Below are 19,582 nucleotides of genomic sequence, written 5' to 3'. Positions count from 1 at the left end.
TTAGTCGTTGCTGTGGTGGTCTTAATATAAAGAATGTAATTCTGGAATACCTCCAGGGCGACCGATGCCGCCCCCAGTGGGGACGAACAGAGGTCTCCTTCCCTGGAGGGGACGGATGGAGGCCTCCCTCAGAGTGGACCGAACGAGTCCTCCTCCTGTGGAAAACCGACGAAGCCCTCGCCCAAATGGGACCAACCGAGTCCTCCTCCCGCAGAGTGGACTGACCGAGGCCGCCTCCAGAGGGAACCGACCGAGGCCTGCCCACAGGCTGCACTCAAATAAGGTCCACGTGAGTTCGGTCTGTTTATTGCCCTGGGCTTTAATTTCCTCTCTGGGTCCTGGTTTTGGGGCCTCGGTTTAACATGTTCCTGTTCGATTGTGACCGTTGTGATTTAATCAGGTTAAAGCCTGGGGTTAAAGTAGCCCGGCCTGCAATGTTATACAAACACGTGAACCCAGAGTGAGACAAACAGGGGCTGAGAGGAGATTAACGACAGAAACGTGAACCCCTGTACGGGCTTTGAGGGTTTGTTATAATTTCAAAATGATGCTTGTGTTTCGGGGAGATTCGACATCTTTGAGGGGAGAGCGGCCATTTGAGGGGTTTTGATGGAGTAAATAAGGACAAATTGTTTCCAGTGGCAGAGGGTCGGTCACCAGAGGACACAGATTCAAAATAATTGTTAAAAGAGCCAGGGGTGACATGAGGAAGGATTATTTTTTTATGCAGCGAGTTGAAATGATCTGCAGTTGAGTGTCCGAAAGGGAGGTGGAAGCAAATTCAATAGTAACTTTCAAAAGTGAATTAGATAATTACTGGAAAAGAAAAATGTTTTGGCCACGGGGAAAGATCAGGTTAATGGGACCATCTGGTGAGCTTTTTAAAAGAGCCGACACCGGCACGATGGGCCGAATGGCTTCCTTTTGTGATGTATCATTCTGTGATTTTGCGACGGGTTCACGTCAGCCATTTTGCGACAGGTGCATGGCGGCCAATTTGTGTTGCATGTCGGGAGGCCATTTTGTGTGGTCCCAGCTGAGCTCTTTTGCTCACAGTCCATCACATCATTTTGTGTAAACTGCACATCCAGCCTCCCGATTAAAACCCCCCACAAACACACAGACACACACAGTTCACCAGACCAAACAGTCACGTCTGCGATGCCGCTTGGAGGAGGAGGGATGGAATTTCCAGGGGCCTTTATTGAATATTTTAAAACACGAACACCATTTAAAAAGAAATAACGAGGTCAGGCCTGAGCTGAAGTAAGCGGTGGAATTTTATTAACACAGCACAGAGACAACAACTTACATTTATATTGCACCTTTGTAGCAGTACAACGTCACAGGGCGCTTCACAGGAGCGATTCATGTGACACCGAGCCACACAAGGAGTTATTAGGACAGGTGACCAAAAGCTTGGCCAAAGAGGTAGGTTTTAAGGAGAGTATTAAAGGAGGAGAGAGAGGCGGAGAGGTTTCGGCAGGGAATTCCAGAAATTAGGGCCTGGACAGCTAAAGGCACGGCCGCCAATGGTGGAGCAAAGGGAGTGGGGGATGTGCAAGAGGCCAGAATTGGAGGAGCGCAGAGATTTTGGAGGGTTGTAGAGTCACTTGTTGCAGAGTCCGACTCCTCACTGGGAGGGACACACACTGTACAGAGGGATACTTGTTACCCTGAACACTTCCTGTCTGCACATTGACCCAGTTATCATGTCCAATTTAACTACTTTCTGTAACTTTATTCCCCTCTGTTTCAGTTATCATTTTCATTTTTACAATCATCTGTGACGTTATTACTTCTATGATTCTATGAAGATCAGAGAACGAGAAATAACAAATAAAAACAGAGAATTAGGGAGAAACAGAAGGAGAGAGAGGTGGAAACCGATAGAGGGGGAGCAAGAGAAACAGACAGCTCATCCTCCCTCGAGAAAGCAATGGGGAGGGAAAGTGCAGACTGTTTCTATCGCGTTATAACTGCGGCTTAAAGTGCTCGCTTAGATCAGGCAGAGACTCTCTTTCTATAATGGGGGGAGGGGCTGCATCTGAACATAGAGTCAGACACACACTATTTGATAACCAGGTATGACATTTGCTCTCCGTTTTTAGCAGATAACCAACAATGAATCATTTTTTGAATTTGATCCAGAAACATTGAGGTTTATTTAATGATGCCAATGGAGGATTGGATAACTTGAGGAGATACAGAGCTGTATCCTCTCCTCACTGGGCAGACTGATCCTGGGTTTGTACCTCCACAGATTCGGCTTTTCCCATCCTGTCTACTGTCACGATGCACTGGTTTAGTTCTCAGTCCTGAAACTGGGGTCTTCCCCGAGACCAGGTGCTGTCACTCTGAGATCTTCATGTACATTGTATCTTCAAACTGGTTCATATCTTGAGATCTGTAGCGTGGCTCATTCATACAGGTGGATTTAGATTTCATTCCATACTAGTGTTAGCTGTGGTTCAGTGGGAGCACAATCACTTCTGAACCAGAGGGTTGTGTGTTATTAGCCCGTTGGAACACTGATATTCAGTGTCCCAACAAATACATGGTAAGGGGCCAGATGAACCTTTGACCCCTTCACCTTACCTGCTCACCAAGAACCGTCTGGGTTTAACCTCCCAGCCTATGTCTGGAAGTGAATGAAGCCTAATATTGCTCGCTGAACTGTGTTGCATCTCCCAGTTCAGAATGAATGAGTTCACCTCACCAACCATTAATTAGGATCCCCACAAGCTACTGAGTGAATGGATTCACGCTTTCTTACCAAATCTTCAAAGAAGTCAGTCAGCAAATCATGCACAACAATGGTTTATTGACTTGAAAATCATAATTATTATAATATAAACATTGAATACGCCAATGATAAGTAAATATAAACAGTTGTAGACAGGGTCAAGTAGCAATTTTAATAACAAATAATCAATCAGCAGATAATTAACACAATGAATAACCGATTGTAAAAGCAGCTGAGAGTATTACCGTAATTTCACATTAGCTGGATCACTGATGATCACATTATAGTTCAGATCAGTATCTCACACGACTGCAGATTGGTGAGATGAATTTAAGATTCACGATCCAGATATCTGACAATTTAACCCCATTAGATCGCCAGCCTGGGGAACAGATTGAAAGAATAAATTCACCTCGGGCGTTGGAGCAAAACGGGCGACAGCGAATCGGCAGCTCGTTTTCCACTCTGCTGATTCTATTTTCCATTTAACGCTGCGTTCCCTGATGAGATGTTAAATCAGGGCCCCCTTTGTTTCAGTGGATGTAAGAATGCAGCCCCACCCTGGGCCCTTCCTCTCTGTATATTGACCCAGTGTCCCACTGCAGGCCAGAATGAGCCCCACCCTGGGCCCTTCCTGTCTGTACATTGACCCAGTGTCCCACTGCAGCCCAGACTGAGCCCCACCCTGGGCCCTTCCTGTCTTTACATTGATCCAGTGTCCCACTGAAGCCCAGACTGAGCCCCCACCCTGGGCCCTTCCTGCCTGTACATTGACCCAGTGCTCCACTGCAGCCCAGACTGAGCCCCACCCTGGGCCCTTCCTGTCTGTACATTGATCCAGTGTCCCACTGCAGCACAGACTTAGCCCCACCCTGGGCCCTTCCTGTCTATGCATTGACCCAGTGCCCCACTGCAGCCCAGACTGAGCCACACCCTGGGCCCTTCCTGTCTGTACATTGACCCAGTGTCCCACTGCAGCCCAGACTGAGCCCCACCCTGGGCCCTTCCTGTCTGTACATTGACCCAGTGCTCCATTGGGGACCATCCAGCCCCGGATATCCGGCAGAATCAGCGCTGGGGGACCGGGTGACTGAGTCTCGTGACCCTGTCGCTGGGCCTCTGACGTCACAATTTGAGACGACGCTCGCTCAGCTCGAGCGGGAAAACGTTAAAGGGCCGTTAGGATTCAAACCTGGAGCGCGGCCGGTTAAAGGGGAGGGATAGAGAATCGGCCAAAAATGTTCATATATTGAGACCAGGAATGGTTATAAATTGAAATGTTCATATAATGAGACCAGGAATGGTTATAAATCGAAATGTTCACACTGTCAAACTCAGTCCGGGTCTGGATTCCCGCAGTGACTCCAGGTTTCTCTTTCCGTTTGGTCGGAACTGATTCCCCCCCAGACTGAAAGAGATGAAAGAGTAAACAGGAAATAAACAGATTGAACAGTGTAAATAACAGGGTGACTGGGGTTAATATTTCAAAAATAATTACAGACAAATATTACCCATGAAAGGGACTGAATCCCATTGATATTTTATTTATTACGTTAAACATTAACACAAACACTCACCAGATCCGCTCCAGACTCCTGCAGGTCTGTAGGAGGGAGCGGAGAGCGGGGACAGATCGGTCTGTGAAGGAGTTTGATCTCAGGTTCAGAACCGTCAGTGACCGGTTTGTACTGAGAGCGGTGACAAGATCATCGGTACAAGAATTTGTGAGACCGACACATTCCAGACTGGGGAATCAGAGAGAGAGAAATGACAGGGAATAATCAATGTTTGTTAATAACATTATTATTAATACGAATAATAATGTACAGTGTTCATTAAAAAAACACTACCACTGATATTAATAAAATGTACAGTCTCTATTAATAACACGATTACTGGTACTAATAAAAATGTACAGTGTTTACTAATACTATTACTGATACTAATAATAATGTACACTGCTTATTAATAACACTATTACTGATACTGATAATAATGTACAGGGTTTATTAATAACACTATTACTGATACTAATAATAATGTACAATGTTAGACATCCAGTTATTATAAACACAACCTCACACAGTCTAATACTTACTCCAGTTCCTGTATTTTACAATCCGGGTTCCTCAGAGCCCCAAACAGTAGTTTCACTCCTGAATCTCCCAGTTCATTATTATTCAGGTTCAGAACCGTCAGTGACCGGTTTGTACTGAGAGCGGAGGAGAGATCCTCGCTACAAGAATCTGTGAGAAAGTTCTCATCGAGACTGAGGATCAGAGAGAGAGAGAAATAACAGGAAGCAGGATAAATATTCAGTGTGTATTAATACACTATTATTGACACTAGTAATAATGTACAGTGTTTATTAATAACACCATTACTGACACTAATAAAAATGTGCAGTGTTTACTGATAACACTACTAATGATACGAATAATAACGTACAGTTTTTATTAATAACACTATTACTGATACTAATAATAAACTACATGTTTATTAATAACACAATTACTGACACTAATAATAATGTGCAGTGTTTATAATAACTCTGTTAATGATACGAATAATAATGTACAGTTTTTATTCATAACACTATTACTGATACGAATAATAATCTACATGTTTATTAATAACACTATTACTGATAATACTGTACAATGTTTATTAATAACACTATTAGTAATACTAATAATAAAGTACTTTTTTTAGTAACACTATTACTGATACTATTAATAAAGTACAGCGTTAATTAATAACACGATTACAGTCACTAATAATAATGTACAGTGTTCATTAATTACACTATTACTGATACTGATAATAGTGTACAGTGTTTATTAATAAGACTATTAATGATACTAATAAGAATGTACACTGTTTTTAAAGCACTATTAATGATACTAATAATAATGTACAGTGATCATTAATTACACTGTTATTGATACTAATAATAATGTACATTGTTTATTAATAACATTATTATTGATGCTAATAATAAACAGTGTTTATTAATAACACTACTACTGATACTAAGAATAATGTAGAGTGTTTATTAATTGCACTATTACTGATACTAATAATCGTGTACAGTGTTTATTAATTAGACTGTTATTGATGCCAATAATGATATACAGTGTTTATTAATAGCACTGTTACTGATACTAATAATAATGTACAGTGTTTAATAACACTATTACTATTACTAAGAATAATGTGCAGTGTTTATTAATAAGACTATTACTGATACTAATAATCATCTACATTGTTTATTAATAACACTATTACTGATACTAATAATAATGTACAGTGTTTATTAATAAGACGATTATTAATACTAATAATAATGTTCTGGGTTTATTAATAGCACTATTACTGATACTAATAATAATGTACACTGTTTATTATTAGAACTATTACTGATACTAATAAAAATGTACATTGTTTATTAATAACACTGGTACTGATCATAATGAACACTGTACATCATTATTACGATCAGTAATAGTGTTATTAAAAACACTATACGTTATTATTAGTATCAGTAATAGTGTTAATAATAAACACTGTACATTATTATTAGTGTCAGTAATAGTGTTAATAATAAACACTGTACATTAGTATCAGTAATAGAGTTATTAATAAACACGGTACATTATTATTAGTATCAGTAATAGTGTTATTAATAAACACTGGATATTATTATTAGTGTCAGTAATAGTGTTATTAATAAATGCTTTTCATTATTAGTATTAGTAATAGTGTTATTAATAAACACTCGAGATTATTATCAGCGTGAGTAATGGTGTTAATAATAAACACTGTACATTATTATTACTAACACTATTACTGACGCTGATAATAATCTCTAGTGTTTATTAATAACACTATTACTAATACTAATAATGTACTGTATTTATTAATAACACTATTACTGACACTAATAATATTATCCAATGTTTATTAGTAACAATATTACTGATTCTAATAATAATGTACCGTGTTTATTAATAACTCTATTACTGATACTAATAATAATGTACAGTGTTTATTATTAACACTATTACTGACAATACTAATTATGTACAGTGTTTATTAATAACACTATTAATGACACTAATAATAATGCACAGTGTTTATTATTAGCATTATTACTGACACTAATAATAATGTACAGTGTGGGACAGTCAAGAACGACAACAACTTGCAATTATGGAATGCGTTTAATGTCGTAGAACGCCCCCAGGTGCGTCACAGGAGAGTTATCAGGCAAAATTTGACACCGAGCCACTTGAGGAGATATTGAGACAAGAGGTCGGTTTTAAGGAGCTTCTTAAAGGAGGAAAGAGAGGTCGAGAGGTTTAGGAGAGAATTCGAGAGCTTGGGGTCTGGACTGCTGAAGGCACGGCCATCAGTGGTGGACGTGAGGAAACTGGGGATGCACAAGAGGCAAGAATTGGAGGAACGCAGCGATCTCGGGGGGTTCTACAATTGGAGAGGGTTACAGAGATAGGGATGGGCGAGGCCATGCAGGGATTTAAACACGAAGATGAAAATTTTAAATTCGAGGTGTTCCTTGACCGGGTGACATTGTCGGTCAGCGGGCAAAGTGGGGTTGGGTAAATGGGACTTGTTGCGAGTTAGGATACAGGCAGCAGAGTTTTGGATGAAGTCGAGTCGAGGCCATTGGAATAGTCGGGTCTGGAAGTAAGAAACGCATGGATGAAGGTTTCAGCAGCAGATAGGCTGAAGCAGGGGCATGGACGGGCATTAATACGTAGGTGGAAATGACGGTCTTAATGGTGGATACTGAGTTGAAAGTTCAGCTCAGGGTTAAATAGGCCCCTGATGTTGAGAGCACCCTAGTTCAGACTTTGATAGTCGCCATGGAAGGGCATGGAGTCGGTGGCAAGGGAACAGAGTTATTAGTGCGACAGAAGACAGTGGGTTCAGTCTTTCCAACATTTCATTGGATGAAAGTTCTGCTCATCCAATGCTGAATGTCGGACAAGCAGAGGAATAAATCAGAGGCAGTGGGGGGAACGAGAGAGGTGGTGGTGAGGTAGAGCTGGATGTCGTCAGCGTTCACGTGGAACCTGACGTTGTGTTTTTGGATGATGTCGCTGAGGGGCAGCATGTGGATGCGAAATAGGAGGGTGTCAAGGATAGATCCTCGGGGGAAACCAGAAGTAATGTTGCGGGAGCGGGAAGAGAAGCCATTTCAGGTGATTCGCTGGCTATGACTGGATAGTTAAGAATGGAAACAGGCGAGCGCAGTCCCACCCAGCTGAACGATGGAGCAGACGCGTTGGAGGAGGATGGTGTGGTCAACCGTGTCAAAGGCTGCAGACAGGTCGAGAAGGATGAGCAGGGATTGTTTCTCATCGTCACAGTCACATAGGATGTTGTTTGTAACGTTGATAATGGCCGTTTCAATACTGTGGCAGGGGCGGAAACATGATTGGAGGGATTCAAAGAGTTGCGGGAAAGATGGGCACGGATTTGGGAGGCGACGACACGTTCAGGAAATCTGGAGAGGAAAGAGAGATTGGGGATGGGGCGGTTGTTTGCAAGGACAGATGGGGCAAGGATGCTTTTTTTTAAGGCGGGGTGATGATGGCACATTTTACAATACCTGAGGAGGGGGAACTGTTAACAGCATCAGCGAGCATAAGGACCAGGAATGGAAGTTGGTTGATTTGCAGTTTAGTGGGAATAAAGTCAAGGGATGAAGAGGTGCGTCTCGTGGATAAGATGAGCTCCGAGATGGCATGAGGGGCGATTGGGGAGAATCTGGAGATAGGTTCGAGCTCAGGGACAGGGCATGGGGGAACCTTGGGGAAGTTTGGTGCGCGAGAAGGGGGGAAATGGTCGAGGCAGCTGAACGGATGGTCTCAATCTTAGTGACAAAGAAGTCGATGAGTTCCTCGGCCCTGTTGTTGGAGGTGAGGCTGGAGGGGGCAGGGGTGAAGGGTTTAAATAGCTGGTTGGTACAGGAAAAGAAAAGTCGGGGTTATCTTTGCATTCCAGGATGATCCTGGAGTAGTGAGCAGTTTTGGCAGAGGAGAGCAGTGCTTTATATGGTCCAGCCAGATCTGGTGATGAATGGCTAATTTAGTTGTCCATAATAAACGTTCAAATCTGCAGCCCTTGAACAAGGGAGCGGATATCGGGACCGTACCATGGGGAAAGACTAGGGTCGGGGAGAGTAATGGTTTTAATGCGGACAAGGGCATCACAGGTGGAGGTGAGAGAGTGGTTGAGCACTTAGGCCGCTGCAGAAGTGTCGGGGTAGGAGAGTTTTTATGGAGAGAGAGGTTATGTCAGAGAGGAAAACAGAGAACTCAGATGAGATCCAGTTATTATAAACACAATCTCACACAGTCTGGGACTTACCCCAGTTTCTGTATTTTACAGTCCGGGTTCCTCAGAGCCGCAGACAATAGTTTCACACCCGAATCTCCCAATTTATTTTTACCCAGATTCAGTACCGTCAGTGACCGGTTTGTACTGAGAGCGGAGGATAGATCTTTGGTACAAGAATCCGTGAGACCGACATCATCCAAACTGGGGACCAGAGAGAAAGAGAGAGAGAAATGACAGAAATCAGCGTAAATCACAGCCTAAATTAATTAATACTTTTTTTTAATTCGTTCACGGGATGTGGGCGTCGCTGGCGAGGCCAGCATTTATTGCCCATCCCTAATTGCCCTCGAGAAGGTGGTGGTGAGCCGCCTTCTTGAACCGCTGCAGTCCGTGTGGTGACGGTTCTCCCACAGCACTGTTAGGAAGGGAGTTCCAGGATTTTTACCGAGCGACAATGAAGGAACGGCGATATATTTCCAAGTCGGGATGGCGTGTGACTTGGAGGGGTACGTGCAGGTGGTGTTGTTCCCATGCGCCTGCTGCTCTTGTCCTTCTAGGTGGTAGAGGTCACGGGTTTGGGAGGTGCTGTCGAAGAAGCCTTGGCGAGTTGCTGCAGTGCATCCTGTGGATGGTGCACACTACAGCCACAGTGCGCCGGTGGTGAAGGGAGTGAATGTTTAGGGTGGTGGATGGGGTGCCAATCAAGCGGGCTGCTTTATCTTGGATGGTGTCGAACTTCTTGAGTGTTGTTGGAGCTGCACTCATCCAGGCAAGTGGAGAGTATTCCATCACACTCCTGACTTGTGCCTTGTAGATGGTGGAAAGGCTTTGGGGAGTCAGGAGGTGAGTCACTCGCCGCAGAATACCCAGCCTTTGACCTGCTCTCGTAGCCACAGTAGTTATATGGCTGGTCCAGTTCAGTTTCTGGTCAATGGTGACCCCCAGGATGTTGATGGTGGGGGATTCGGCGATGGTAATGCCGTTGAATGTCAAGGGGAGGTGGTTAGACTATCCCTTGTTGGAGATGGGCTCCCTGGTGGTCTAGTGGTTAGGATTCGGCGCTCTCGCCGCCGCCCGGGTTCGATTCCCGGTCAGTGGAAGCAACTTTTAATTGGGGGATTATTTCAAATTGTCGTGCGCTCGCTTAGCATGCGTAGAAGTAACAAGAGGGTGGTTGTCGAGGGTTGTTTTTCAAACTGGATGCCTGTGTCCAGCGGTGTGCCTCAGGGATCGGTGCTGGGTCCGCTGTTACTTGTTATTTATATTAATGATTTGGATGAGAATTTAGGAGGCATGGTTAGTAAGTTTGCAGATGACACCAAGATTGGTGGCATTGTGGACAGTGAAGAAGGTTATCTGGGATTGCAACGGGATCTTGATCAATTGGGCCAGTGGGCCGATGAATGGCAGATGGAGTTTAATTTAGATAAATGTGAGGTGATGCATTTTGGTAGATCGAATCGGGCCAGGACCTACTCCGTTAATGGTAGGGCGTTGGGCAGAGTTATAGAACATAGAGATCTAGGAGTACAGATTCATAGCTCCTTGAAAGTGGAGTCACAGGTGGACAGGGTGGTGAAGAAGGCATTCGGCATGCTTGGTTTCATTGGTCAGAACATTGAATGCAGGAGTTGGGATGTCTTGTTGAAGTTGTACAGGGCATTGGTGAGGCCACACTTGGAGTACTGTGTACAGTTCTGGTCACCCTATTATAGAAAGGATATTATTAAACTAGAAAGAGTGCAGAAAAGATTTAGTAGGATGCTACCGGGACTTGATGGTTTGACTTACAGGGAGAGGTTAGACAGACTGGGACTTTTTTCCCTGGAGAGTAGGAGGTTAAGGGGTGATCTTATAGAAGTCTATAAAATAATGAGGGGCATAGATAAGGTCGATAGTCAAAATCTTTTCCCAAAGGTAGGGGAGTCTATAACGAGGGGGCATATATTTAAGGTGAGAGGGGAGAGATACAAAAGGATCCAGAGGGGCAATTTTTTCACTCAAAGGGTGGTAAGTGTCTGGAACGAGCTGCCAGAGGCAGTCGTCGAGGCGGGTACAATTTTGTCTTTTAAAAAGCATTTGGACAGTTACATGGGTAAGATGGGTATCGAGGGATATGGGCCAAGTGCAGGCAATTGGGACTAGCTTGGTGGTATAAACTGGGCGACATGGACATGTTGGGCCGAAGGGCCTGTTTCCATGTTGTAACTTCTATGATTCTATGATTCTATGATTCTATGGTCATTGCCTGGCACTTATCTGGCGGGAATGTTACTTGCCACTTATGAGCCCAAGCCTGGATGTTGTCCAGGTCTTGCTGCATGCGGGCTCGGACTGCTTCATTATCTGAGGGTTTGCTAATGGAACTGAACACTGTTCAGTTATCAGCGAACATCCCCATTTCTGACCTTATGATGGAGGGAAGGTCATTGATGAAGCAGCTGAAGATGGTTGGGCCTAGGACACTGCCCTGAGGAACTCCTGCAGCAATGCCCTTGGGCTGAGATGATTGGCCTCCAACAACCACTACCATCTTCCTATTACTGATACTAAAAGTAATACACAGTGTTTATTGATAATACTATTGCTGATAATAATGATGTACTGTGTTTACTAATAACATTACTAATGATACTGATAATAACGTACAATATTTATTAGTAACACGATTAGACTTTATCGCGAGGGGTTTGGAGTGCAAGAGTAAGGAAGTCTTGCTACAATTGTACAGGGCTTTGGGGAGACCACACCTGGAGTCCTGTGTACAGTTTTGGTCTCCGCACCTAAGGAAGGATATACTTGCCTTCGGGTGGGTGAAACGAAGGTTCACTGGATTGATTCCTGTGATGAGAGGGTTGTCCTATGAGGAGTGATTAAGTAGAATGGGCCTATTTTCTCCGTAGTTTCGAAGAATGAGAGGTGATCTTATTGAAACACATACAATTCTTACAGTGCTTGACAGGGTCGATGCCGAGAGGCTGTTTCCCCTGGCTGGAGAGTTTAGAACTAGGGCGCATAGATTCACGGTAAAGGGTCGGCAATTTAGCACCGAGATTAGGAAAATTTCTTCATTCAGAGATTTGTGAATCTTTGGAATTCTCTACTCCAGAGGGCTGTGGATGCTGAATCCTTGATTATATTCAAGGCTGTGATCGATAGATTGTTGGACACAAAGGGAATCAAGGGATACAGGGATCGGGCGTGAAAGTGGAGTTAAGGTCGACAGTCAGCCATGATCTTATTGAATGGAGAAGCAGGCTCGAGGGGCCGGATGGCCTACTCCTGTTCCCATTTATTATGTTCTTATGTTTTTACTATTACTGATATTAATTAACACTGTACATTATTATTAGTGTCACTATTACTGATACTGATGATGTCGAGTGTTTATTAATAACACTATTACTGATACTGAATAATCTACACTCTTTCTTAATGAGACAATTAATGATACTAGTAATAATGTACAGTGTTTATTAATGGCACTATTACTGATACTAATAATAATGTAAAGCGTTTATTAATAACTGACACAAATAATAATGCAGTGTTGGACATCCAGTTATTATAAACGCAAGCTCGCACAGTCAGTTATTTACCCCAGTTCCTGTATTTTACAGTCCGGTTTCCTCAGAGCCGCAGACAGTAGTTTCACTCCTGAATCTCCCAGTTTATTATTACCCAGGTTCAGAACCGTCAGTGATTGGTTTGTACTGAGAGCGGAGGATAGATCCTCGGTACAAGAAGCTGTAAGATCGTTCGCCCCTAACCTGGAGATCAGAGAGAGAGAGAGAGAGAGAGAAATAACACGAATCAGGGTAAAACCCAGGAGTTATTGACAACACTATTACTGATACTACTATTAATGTACAGTGTTCATTAATAACACTGCAACTAATACTGATAATGTACAGTGTTTATTAATACTATTACTGATACTGATACTTCCATTAAAGTACAATGTTTACGAATAACATTATTACTGATACTAATAATGATGTACAGTGTTTATTAATAACTCTATTACCGATAATAATAATGTACAGTGTATATTAATAACATTATAACTGATATCAATAATAATGTACCGTATTTTCAATAACACTATTGCTGATACTAATAATAATTTACATTGTTTATTAATAACACTATTACTGATACTAATAATAATGTACAGTGTTTATAAATAACACTATTACTGACACTAATAATAATCTCCAGTGCTTATTAATAACACTATTACTGATTCCAATAATAATGTACCGTTTTTATTAATAACACTATTACTGATACGAATAATAATGTGCAGTGCTAGACATCCATTCAGTTATTATTGGCACAATCTCACACAATCTGATACTTACCGCAGTTCCTGTATTTTACAGTCCGGGTTCCTCAGAGCCGCAGACAGTAGTTTCACTCCTGAATCTCGCAGTTTATTGCTCCCCAGGTTCAGAACCGTCAGTGACTGGTTTGTACTGAGAGCGGAGGCGAGATCCTTGGTACAAGAGTTTTTAAGACCAACATCTTCCAGCCTGGAGATTGGAAAGATTAAAAATCAAGGATATCAGGGTAAGGCACAGCCTGGGTGAGATTCTACATGTGCGGGGACACAGAACAGACGGTATCACATTGGGTCCCTTTCATATGATCCGTCCGAAATTCCGTTCCACTGACTTCAATAGGACTGGATATCGGGTGTGTCCGATAACGGGCTGCAAATGGGATTACGTCTATTTTGCGTCCTCGCCCATGTCCAATTAAACTCGCAACATTTTTTATACAATTACTGATACTTGTAATAATGTACAGTGTTAGACATCCAGTTATTATAAACACAATCTCACAAAGTCCGGTACTTACCCCAGTTTCTGTATTTTACAGTCCGGGTTCCTCAGAGCCGCAGACAATAGTTTCACTCCTGAATCTTCCAGTTTAATAGCCTGCAGACTGAACACAGACAGAGAGTGAGAAACAGATTGGGGGAAATTTTAACACGGAGACGGGAAGAGGGGGCCCGGGGGATTTCCTGACGGACGTAACAAGCCACAAATGGGATACCGTCAGATGTGAGCAAAACATAGAACTCTGGGACTGAATATTGAGCAGAGTGAATAACAAGAGACCAATGGGATATCGTCTGTTCTACTCTGCGTCCCTGTTCATGGGCAATTTTAGCCACGCTGACAATTCACTAACACTGGTTTCACGTTATTAGTGAAGACCAATCTCACCCCTCTCATTATGTATTAAATAAGCTGCTGTCTGTGTGAAGCCTTTAAATGTCCCTCAGTCCGGTCTAAGTCCCTGATGATCAGAATTACCCTCCTGGAGGTCAGTGATCAGCCCCGTTATGTTTGGTCCTCGCACACGGTGGGCGGATTACCGGGAAATCCCTTATCCATTACCGGCGGTTTTACTGGAAACCGTCAACGGTGTACGAAACCCAGCTGGCGGTGCTGATTGTACAAAAATGTCACCCGGTCGGGGGATGGGAACCTGAGCGGGGAGTCAGAAGGGAATAAAGTTGAGAGCAGCAAGAGAGGGGAAGACCCAGGGGAAATCTACAATACAAATAGTACAAACAGTTGTTCAAGAACAAGTGAAAGGGAAAAGCATAGAGCAGCGGAAAGAAAGTGTACTTTAGGCACTTTAGGTACTTCAGGCACGACAGATAAAATGAAAACTAGAAGGCGTAAGGCGATTAACCCAGCATCAAAGCTGTGGCAGGGGGTTGGGAACCTGAGCAGGGAGACAGAGGAAAGCGTGTCAGGAAGGGACAGAAGGTATGGAGTAAAAGGTAAATTGTTAAAAAAGGAAAAAGCAGGAACTGAGTGTCACAAAACATATTTGAAAGTTCTTCATCTGAATGCACGTCGCATTCGTAACAAAATGGACGAGTTAACGGCACAAATAACGACGTATGGGTATGATCTTGTGGCCATTACAGAAACACGGCTGCAGGGTGACAACGACTGGGAATTAAATATGCCAGGGTATTTATCAATCCGGAAGGACAGGCAGGAAGGAAGGGGAGGTGGGATGGCTATGTTAATAAGGGAAGGAATCACTGTAATACAGAGAAAAGATATTGGGACAAAGGATCAGGATAATGAAACAGTTTGGGTAGAGATAAGGAATAATAAGGGGCGTAGTATATCGGCATCATAATAGTTGCAACTCTGCTGGAAGAAGTATTAACCAGGAAATAGTCGGGGCATGTAATAAGGGAACAACTATAATTATGGGGGATTTTAACTATCATATTAACTGGACAAATCAAATTGGGCAGGGTAGCCTTGAGGAAGAGTTTATTGAGTGTATTCGGGATGGATTTCTTGAGCAGTATGTAACTGAACCTACAAGGGGGCAAGCAACCTTGGACCTGGTCCTGTGTAATGAGCCAGGATTAATTAATAATGTCCTAGTTAAGGATCCCCTTGGAATAAGTGACCATAACATGGTTACATTCCATATCCAATTAGAGGGTGAGAAGATTAGTTCTCAAACAAGCGTACTGAGCTTGAATAAAGGAGACTATGATGGTATGAGAGCGGAATTGATTAAAGTGGACTGGGAAAATAGATTAAAGGGTAAGACGGTACATGATCAGTGGTGTTCATTTAAGGAGTTAGTTTACAACTTTCAAAAAATATATATTCCACTGAGGAAAAAAGGGTGTGAAAGAAATGACAGCCATCCGTGGCTCAGTAAGGAAATCCGACTAAAAACAAGGACATATAATGTAGCCAAACTTAGTGGGAGGATAGAAGATTGGGAAGTCTTCAAAAGACAGCAAAAAGTAACGAAAGGATTGATTAAGAAAGGGAAGATAGATTATGAAAATAAATTAGCAAAAATATAAAAACAGATAGCAAGATTTTCTACAGTTATATAAAAGAAAAAGGGTGGCTAAGGCAAACGTAGGTCCCTTAGAGGATGAGACCGGGAAATTAATGGTGGGAAACTTGGAGATGGCAAAAATGCTGAACAAATATTTTGTTTCAGTCTTTACGGTAGAGGACACTAAGAATATCCCAACAATGGACAAACAGGGGGCTCGAGGGGGGAGGAGCTAAATACGATTAAAATCACGAAGGAATTGGTACTCAGTAAATTAATGGGACTCAAGGCGGATAAATCCCCTGGACCTGATGGCTTACATCCTAGGGTCTTGAGGGAAGCGGCAGTGGGGATTGTGGATGCTTTGGTAATAATTTTCCAAAATTCTCGGCAAAGGTCCCGGCAGATTGGAAAACTGCCAATGTAACACCCTTATTTAAAAAGGGTAGTAGGCAGAAGGATGGAAATTATAGACCAGTTAGCTTAACATCTGTGGTGGGTAACATTTTGGAGTCTATTATTAAGGAGACAGTCGCAGAACATTTGGATAAACATAATTTAATAGGACAAAGTCAACATGGCTTTACAAAGGGGAAGTCATGTCTGACTAATTTGCTTGAGTTCTTTGAGGATAGAACGTACAGGGTGGATAAAGGGGAACCAGTGGACGTAGTGTATTTGGACTTCCAGAAGACATTCGACAAGGTGCCACATAAAAGATTATTGCTCAAGATAAAGAATCACTGGATTGGGGGTAATATTCTGGCATGGGTGGAGGATTAGTTATCTAACAGGAAGCAGAGAGTTGGGATGAATGGTACATTCTCGAACGGGCAACCTGTAGCCAGTGGTGTTCCGCAGGGGTCGGTGCTGGGTCCACAACTCTTTACAATCTATATTAACGATTTGGAGGAGGGGACCGAGTGTAACATATCAAAGTTTGCAGATGATACAAAGATGGGAGGGAAAGTAGAGAGTGAGGAGGACAGAAAAAACCTACACGGGGATAGAGACAGGCTGGGTGAGTGGGCGGAGATTTGGCAGATGCAATACAATATTGGAAAATATGAGGTTATGCACTTTGGCAGGAAAAATCGGAGAGCAAGTTATTATCTTAATGGCGAGAAACTGGAAAGTACTGCAATTCAAAGGGATCTGGGGGTCCTAGTGCAAGAAAATCAAAAAGTTAGTTTGCAGGTGCAGCAGGTGATCAAGAAGGCCAACGGAATGTTGGCTTTTATTGCTAGGGGGATAGAATATAAAAACAGGGAGGTATTGCTGCAGTTATATAAGGTATTGGTGAGACCGCACCTGGAATACTGCATACAGTTTTGGTCTCCATAGTTAAGAAAAGACATACTTGCTCTCGAGGCAGTACAAAGAAGGTTCACTCGGTTAATCCCGGGGATGAGGGGGTGGACATATGAGGAGAGGTTGAGTAGATTGGGACTCCACTCATTGGAGTTCAGAAGAATGAGAGGCCATCTTATTGAAACATATAAGATTGTGAAGGGGCTTGATCGGGTGGATGCAGTAAGGATGTTCCAAAGGATGGGTGAAACGAGAACTAGGGGGCATAATCTTAGAATAAGGGGCTGCTCTTTCAAAACTGAGATGAGGAGAAACTTCTTCACTCAGAGGGTAGTAGGTCTGTGGAATTTGCTGCCCCAGGAAGCTGTGGAAGCTACTTCATTAAATAAATTTAAAACAGAAATAGACAGTTTCCTCGAAGTAAAGGGAATTAGGGGTTATGGGGAGCGGGCATGAAATTGGACATGAATTTAAATTTGAGGTTAGGATCAGATCAGCCATGAACTTATTGATTGGCGGAGCAGGCTCGAGGGGCCGATTGGCCTACTCCTGCTCCTATTTCTTATGTTCTTATCTTATGTAAGTCTGTGTCCTGCGATACAATCGGGCAACCGGGGAGTTTTGGAGCCTTTAAAACAATAGCATGTTGTGTTATTTAAAGAAGAGTATTGGGTAAAATGTTAAACAACTAACCGCCGAAAACGTCCCTTGACCTCATTTTCTCAATCTCACACATTATTGGCCCTCGGCGGAAGCCATTTTATGTATCCTGATACAAAGGACTTATTTTACCTGGTGTTCTGTGTACTTGATATGGTAAATTATTCGTACTTTTAAAATTATTTTTAGCTGCACTGGTGTTGGGGAATTAATAACCAATCCTCTTATCGTTTGTAATATTTGTGTTGAATCTGTTTCTCTCTGGTTTTACTGAACTGTTTGTTTCCCTTCATTACGGAGCAAGAATACAATCCGTGACTGTTCTACACTTGGCCGAACAGTTGGAGACAAATTAACAGTCACCTCAACACTTGGCATTTGTGTAATGCGGGTCCCAGCCGCTGGAGTCCTTCAGATTGAATGGAGCAGTGCTCTAGATTGAGGTGCTTTATTGTATCACAGAGTCCAATAACATGAGACAGCACCGTACAGTCAATCGGGGTCAGTCGTAATGCCCGCCGTGAATCCCAGTGTCCAAATGTAAGTGTTTCCACAGATCCCACTGTGGCCTGAGCCAGTGTTTTATTCTGAGACTCAAACAGGTAGTGGAATGTGTTCAGGAGGTCCCTTTTACCAGCTTGACTCTCTGTATTTCCAATCTGTCCTTCAACCTTCTCCATCACCCAATCAATCACTCCGCAGGTTGTTTGATGGAGGAATGGGCCCAGCAACTCCTCCAGGGGCCGAGCTGACTGTGAGGAGGAGAGACCAACAACAAAACGGAGAAATATCTCAAATCGCCCATCTTCCTTGTTCTGGGCTTCATTGAGGAGTTTCCGGATGTCCCATGGATTTGGAGTCAGGAATTGTGCGAGTGCGGCTACAAACTCTTGGATGGTGAGGTGCGGGAATGTGTAAACCACACTCTGGGCAGAATCATCTCTCTCCAAAAGTTCCATCATGAACCCAGACAGGAACTGGGAAGGTTGCAGATTGTACTTGATCAAATCTCCATTTCCAAACACAATCTTCTTCTCGGAGACTCCTGTGAAGGCCATCTCACCGATCTTCAGTAACACATCACGGGGGGATTGAATCTCTCGGCCATGGTTTTTCAGAATGTTGTAAATATAGCAGGAATATAGTTGGGTGATGGTCTTGCTGCTGTTTTATGTCTCTTTGTGTGAAGAAGGGACCCAGTGACAGACCGAGGATCCAGCAGTAGGAAGGGTTGTAACACATGGTGTACAGGATCTCGTTCTCCTCCACATGTTTGAAAACAGCTGCTGCCACCACCTGATCTTCAAAATACTTGTTGAAATATTTCTTCCGTTCGTCACCAACAAATCCCAGGATTTCAGCCCAGACACTGATCTCAGCTTTTTCCAATAAATGTAATGCAGTGGGGCGGCTGGTCACTAGCACTGAACATCCTGGGAGCAGCTTGTGCTGTATTAAACTGTACACAATTTCAGACACTTCGCACTGGTCTTCCGGATCTGTGCACATGTAATCAGCCTCTGTATTTCTCCGATTGTCACCAAAATCGATACTGTCCTTGAATTCATCTAAACCATCGAATATGAACAGTAATCTCTCTGGATTCTTCCAGAGCTCTCCCAGAATATTCCCAAAGTAAGGATACAGATCCAGTAT

At 43.0% G+C, this 19,582-nt stretch overlaps 1 protein-coding gene across 1 annotated transcript; it reads right to left on the bottom strand.

The window, feature by feature from the left end:
* Nucleotides 1-4,039: 4,039 nt before the first annotated feature.
* On the bottom strand, nucleotides 4,040-18,917 carry LOC137314009 (NACHT, LRR and PYD domains-containing protein 3-like). The gene is made up of 8 exons (XM_067979695.1): nucleotides 18,290-18,917; nucleotides 13,976-14,062; nucleotides 13,477-13,647; nucleotides 12,712-12,882; nucleotides 9,143-9,313; nucleotides 4,845-5,015; nucleotides 4,324-4,491; nucleotides 4,040-4,154 (listed from the first exon to the last, which is right to left on the bottom strand). Exons 1-8 carry the CDS (start codon nucleotides 18,886-18,888, stop codon nucleotides 4,067-4,069), a joined length of 1,626 nt encoding a protein of 541 aa, XP_067835796.1. The 5' UTR covers nucleotides 18,889-18,917; the 3' UTR covers nucleotides 4,040-4,066.
* Between the last annotated feature and the right edge of the window lie 665 nt (nucleotides 18,918-19,582).

The sequence above is a fragment of the Heptranchias perlo genome, unplaced genomic scaffold, assembly GCF_035084215.1.
Source record: "Heptranchias perlo isolate sHepPer1 unplaced genomic scaffold, sHepPer1.hap1 HAP1_SCAFFOLD_50, whole genome shotgun sequence".
Classification (NCBI taxonomy): domain Eukaryota; kingdom Metazoa; phylum Chordata; class Chondrichthyes; order Hexanchiformes; family Hexanchidae; genus Heptranchias; species Heptranchias perlo.
The sequence above is the reverse complement of the archived record's forward strand: the minus strand, read 5'-3'. Positions and strand labels throughout refer to the sequence as shown.

Excerpts from the sequence above, each read along its gene's own strand:
- LOC137314009 (XM_067979695.1), bottom strand. The coding sequence starts at position 18,888 with ATGATGGAACTTTTGGAGAGAGATGATTCTGCCCAGAGTGTGGTTTAC. Across the intron at positions 5,016-9,142 it reads TGTAAAATACAGAAACTGGG|TCTCGATGAGAACTTTCTCA; the intron begins GTAAGTCCCAGA and ends TCTGATCCTCAG. Across the intron at positions 4,492-4,844 it reads TGTAAAATACAGGAACTGGA|TCTGGAATGTGTCGGTCTCA; the intron begins GTAAGTATTAGA and ends CTGATTCCCCAG.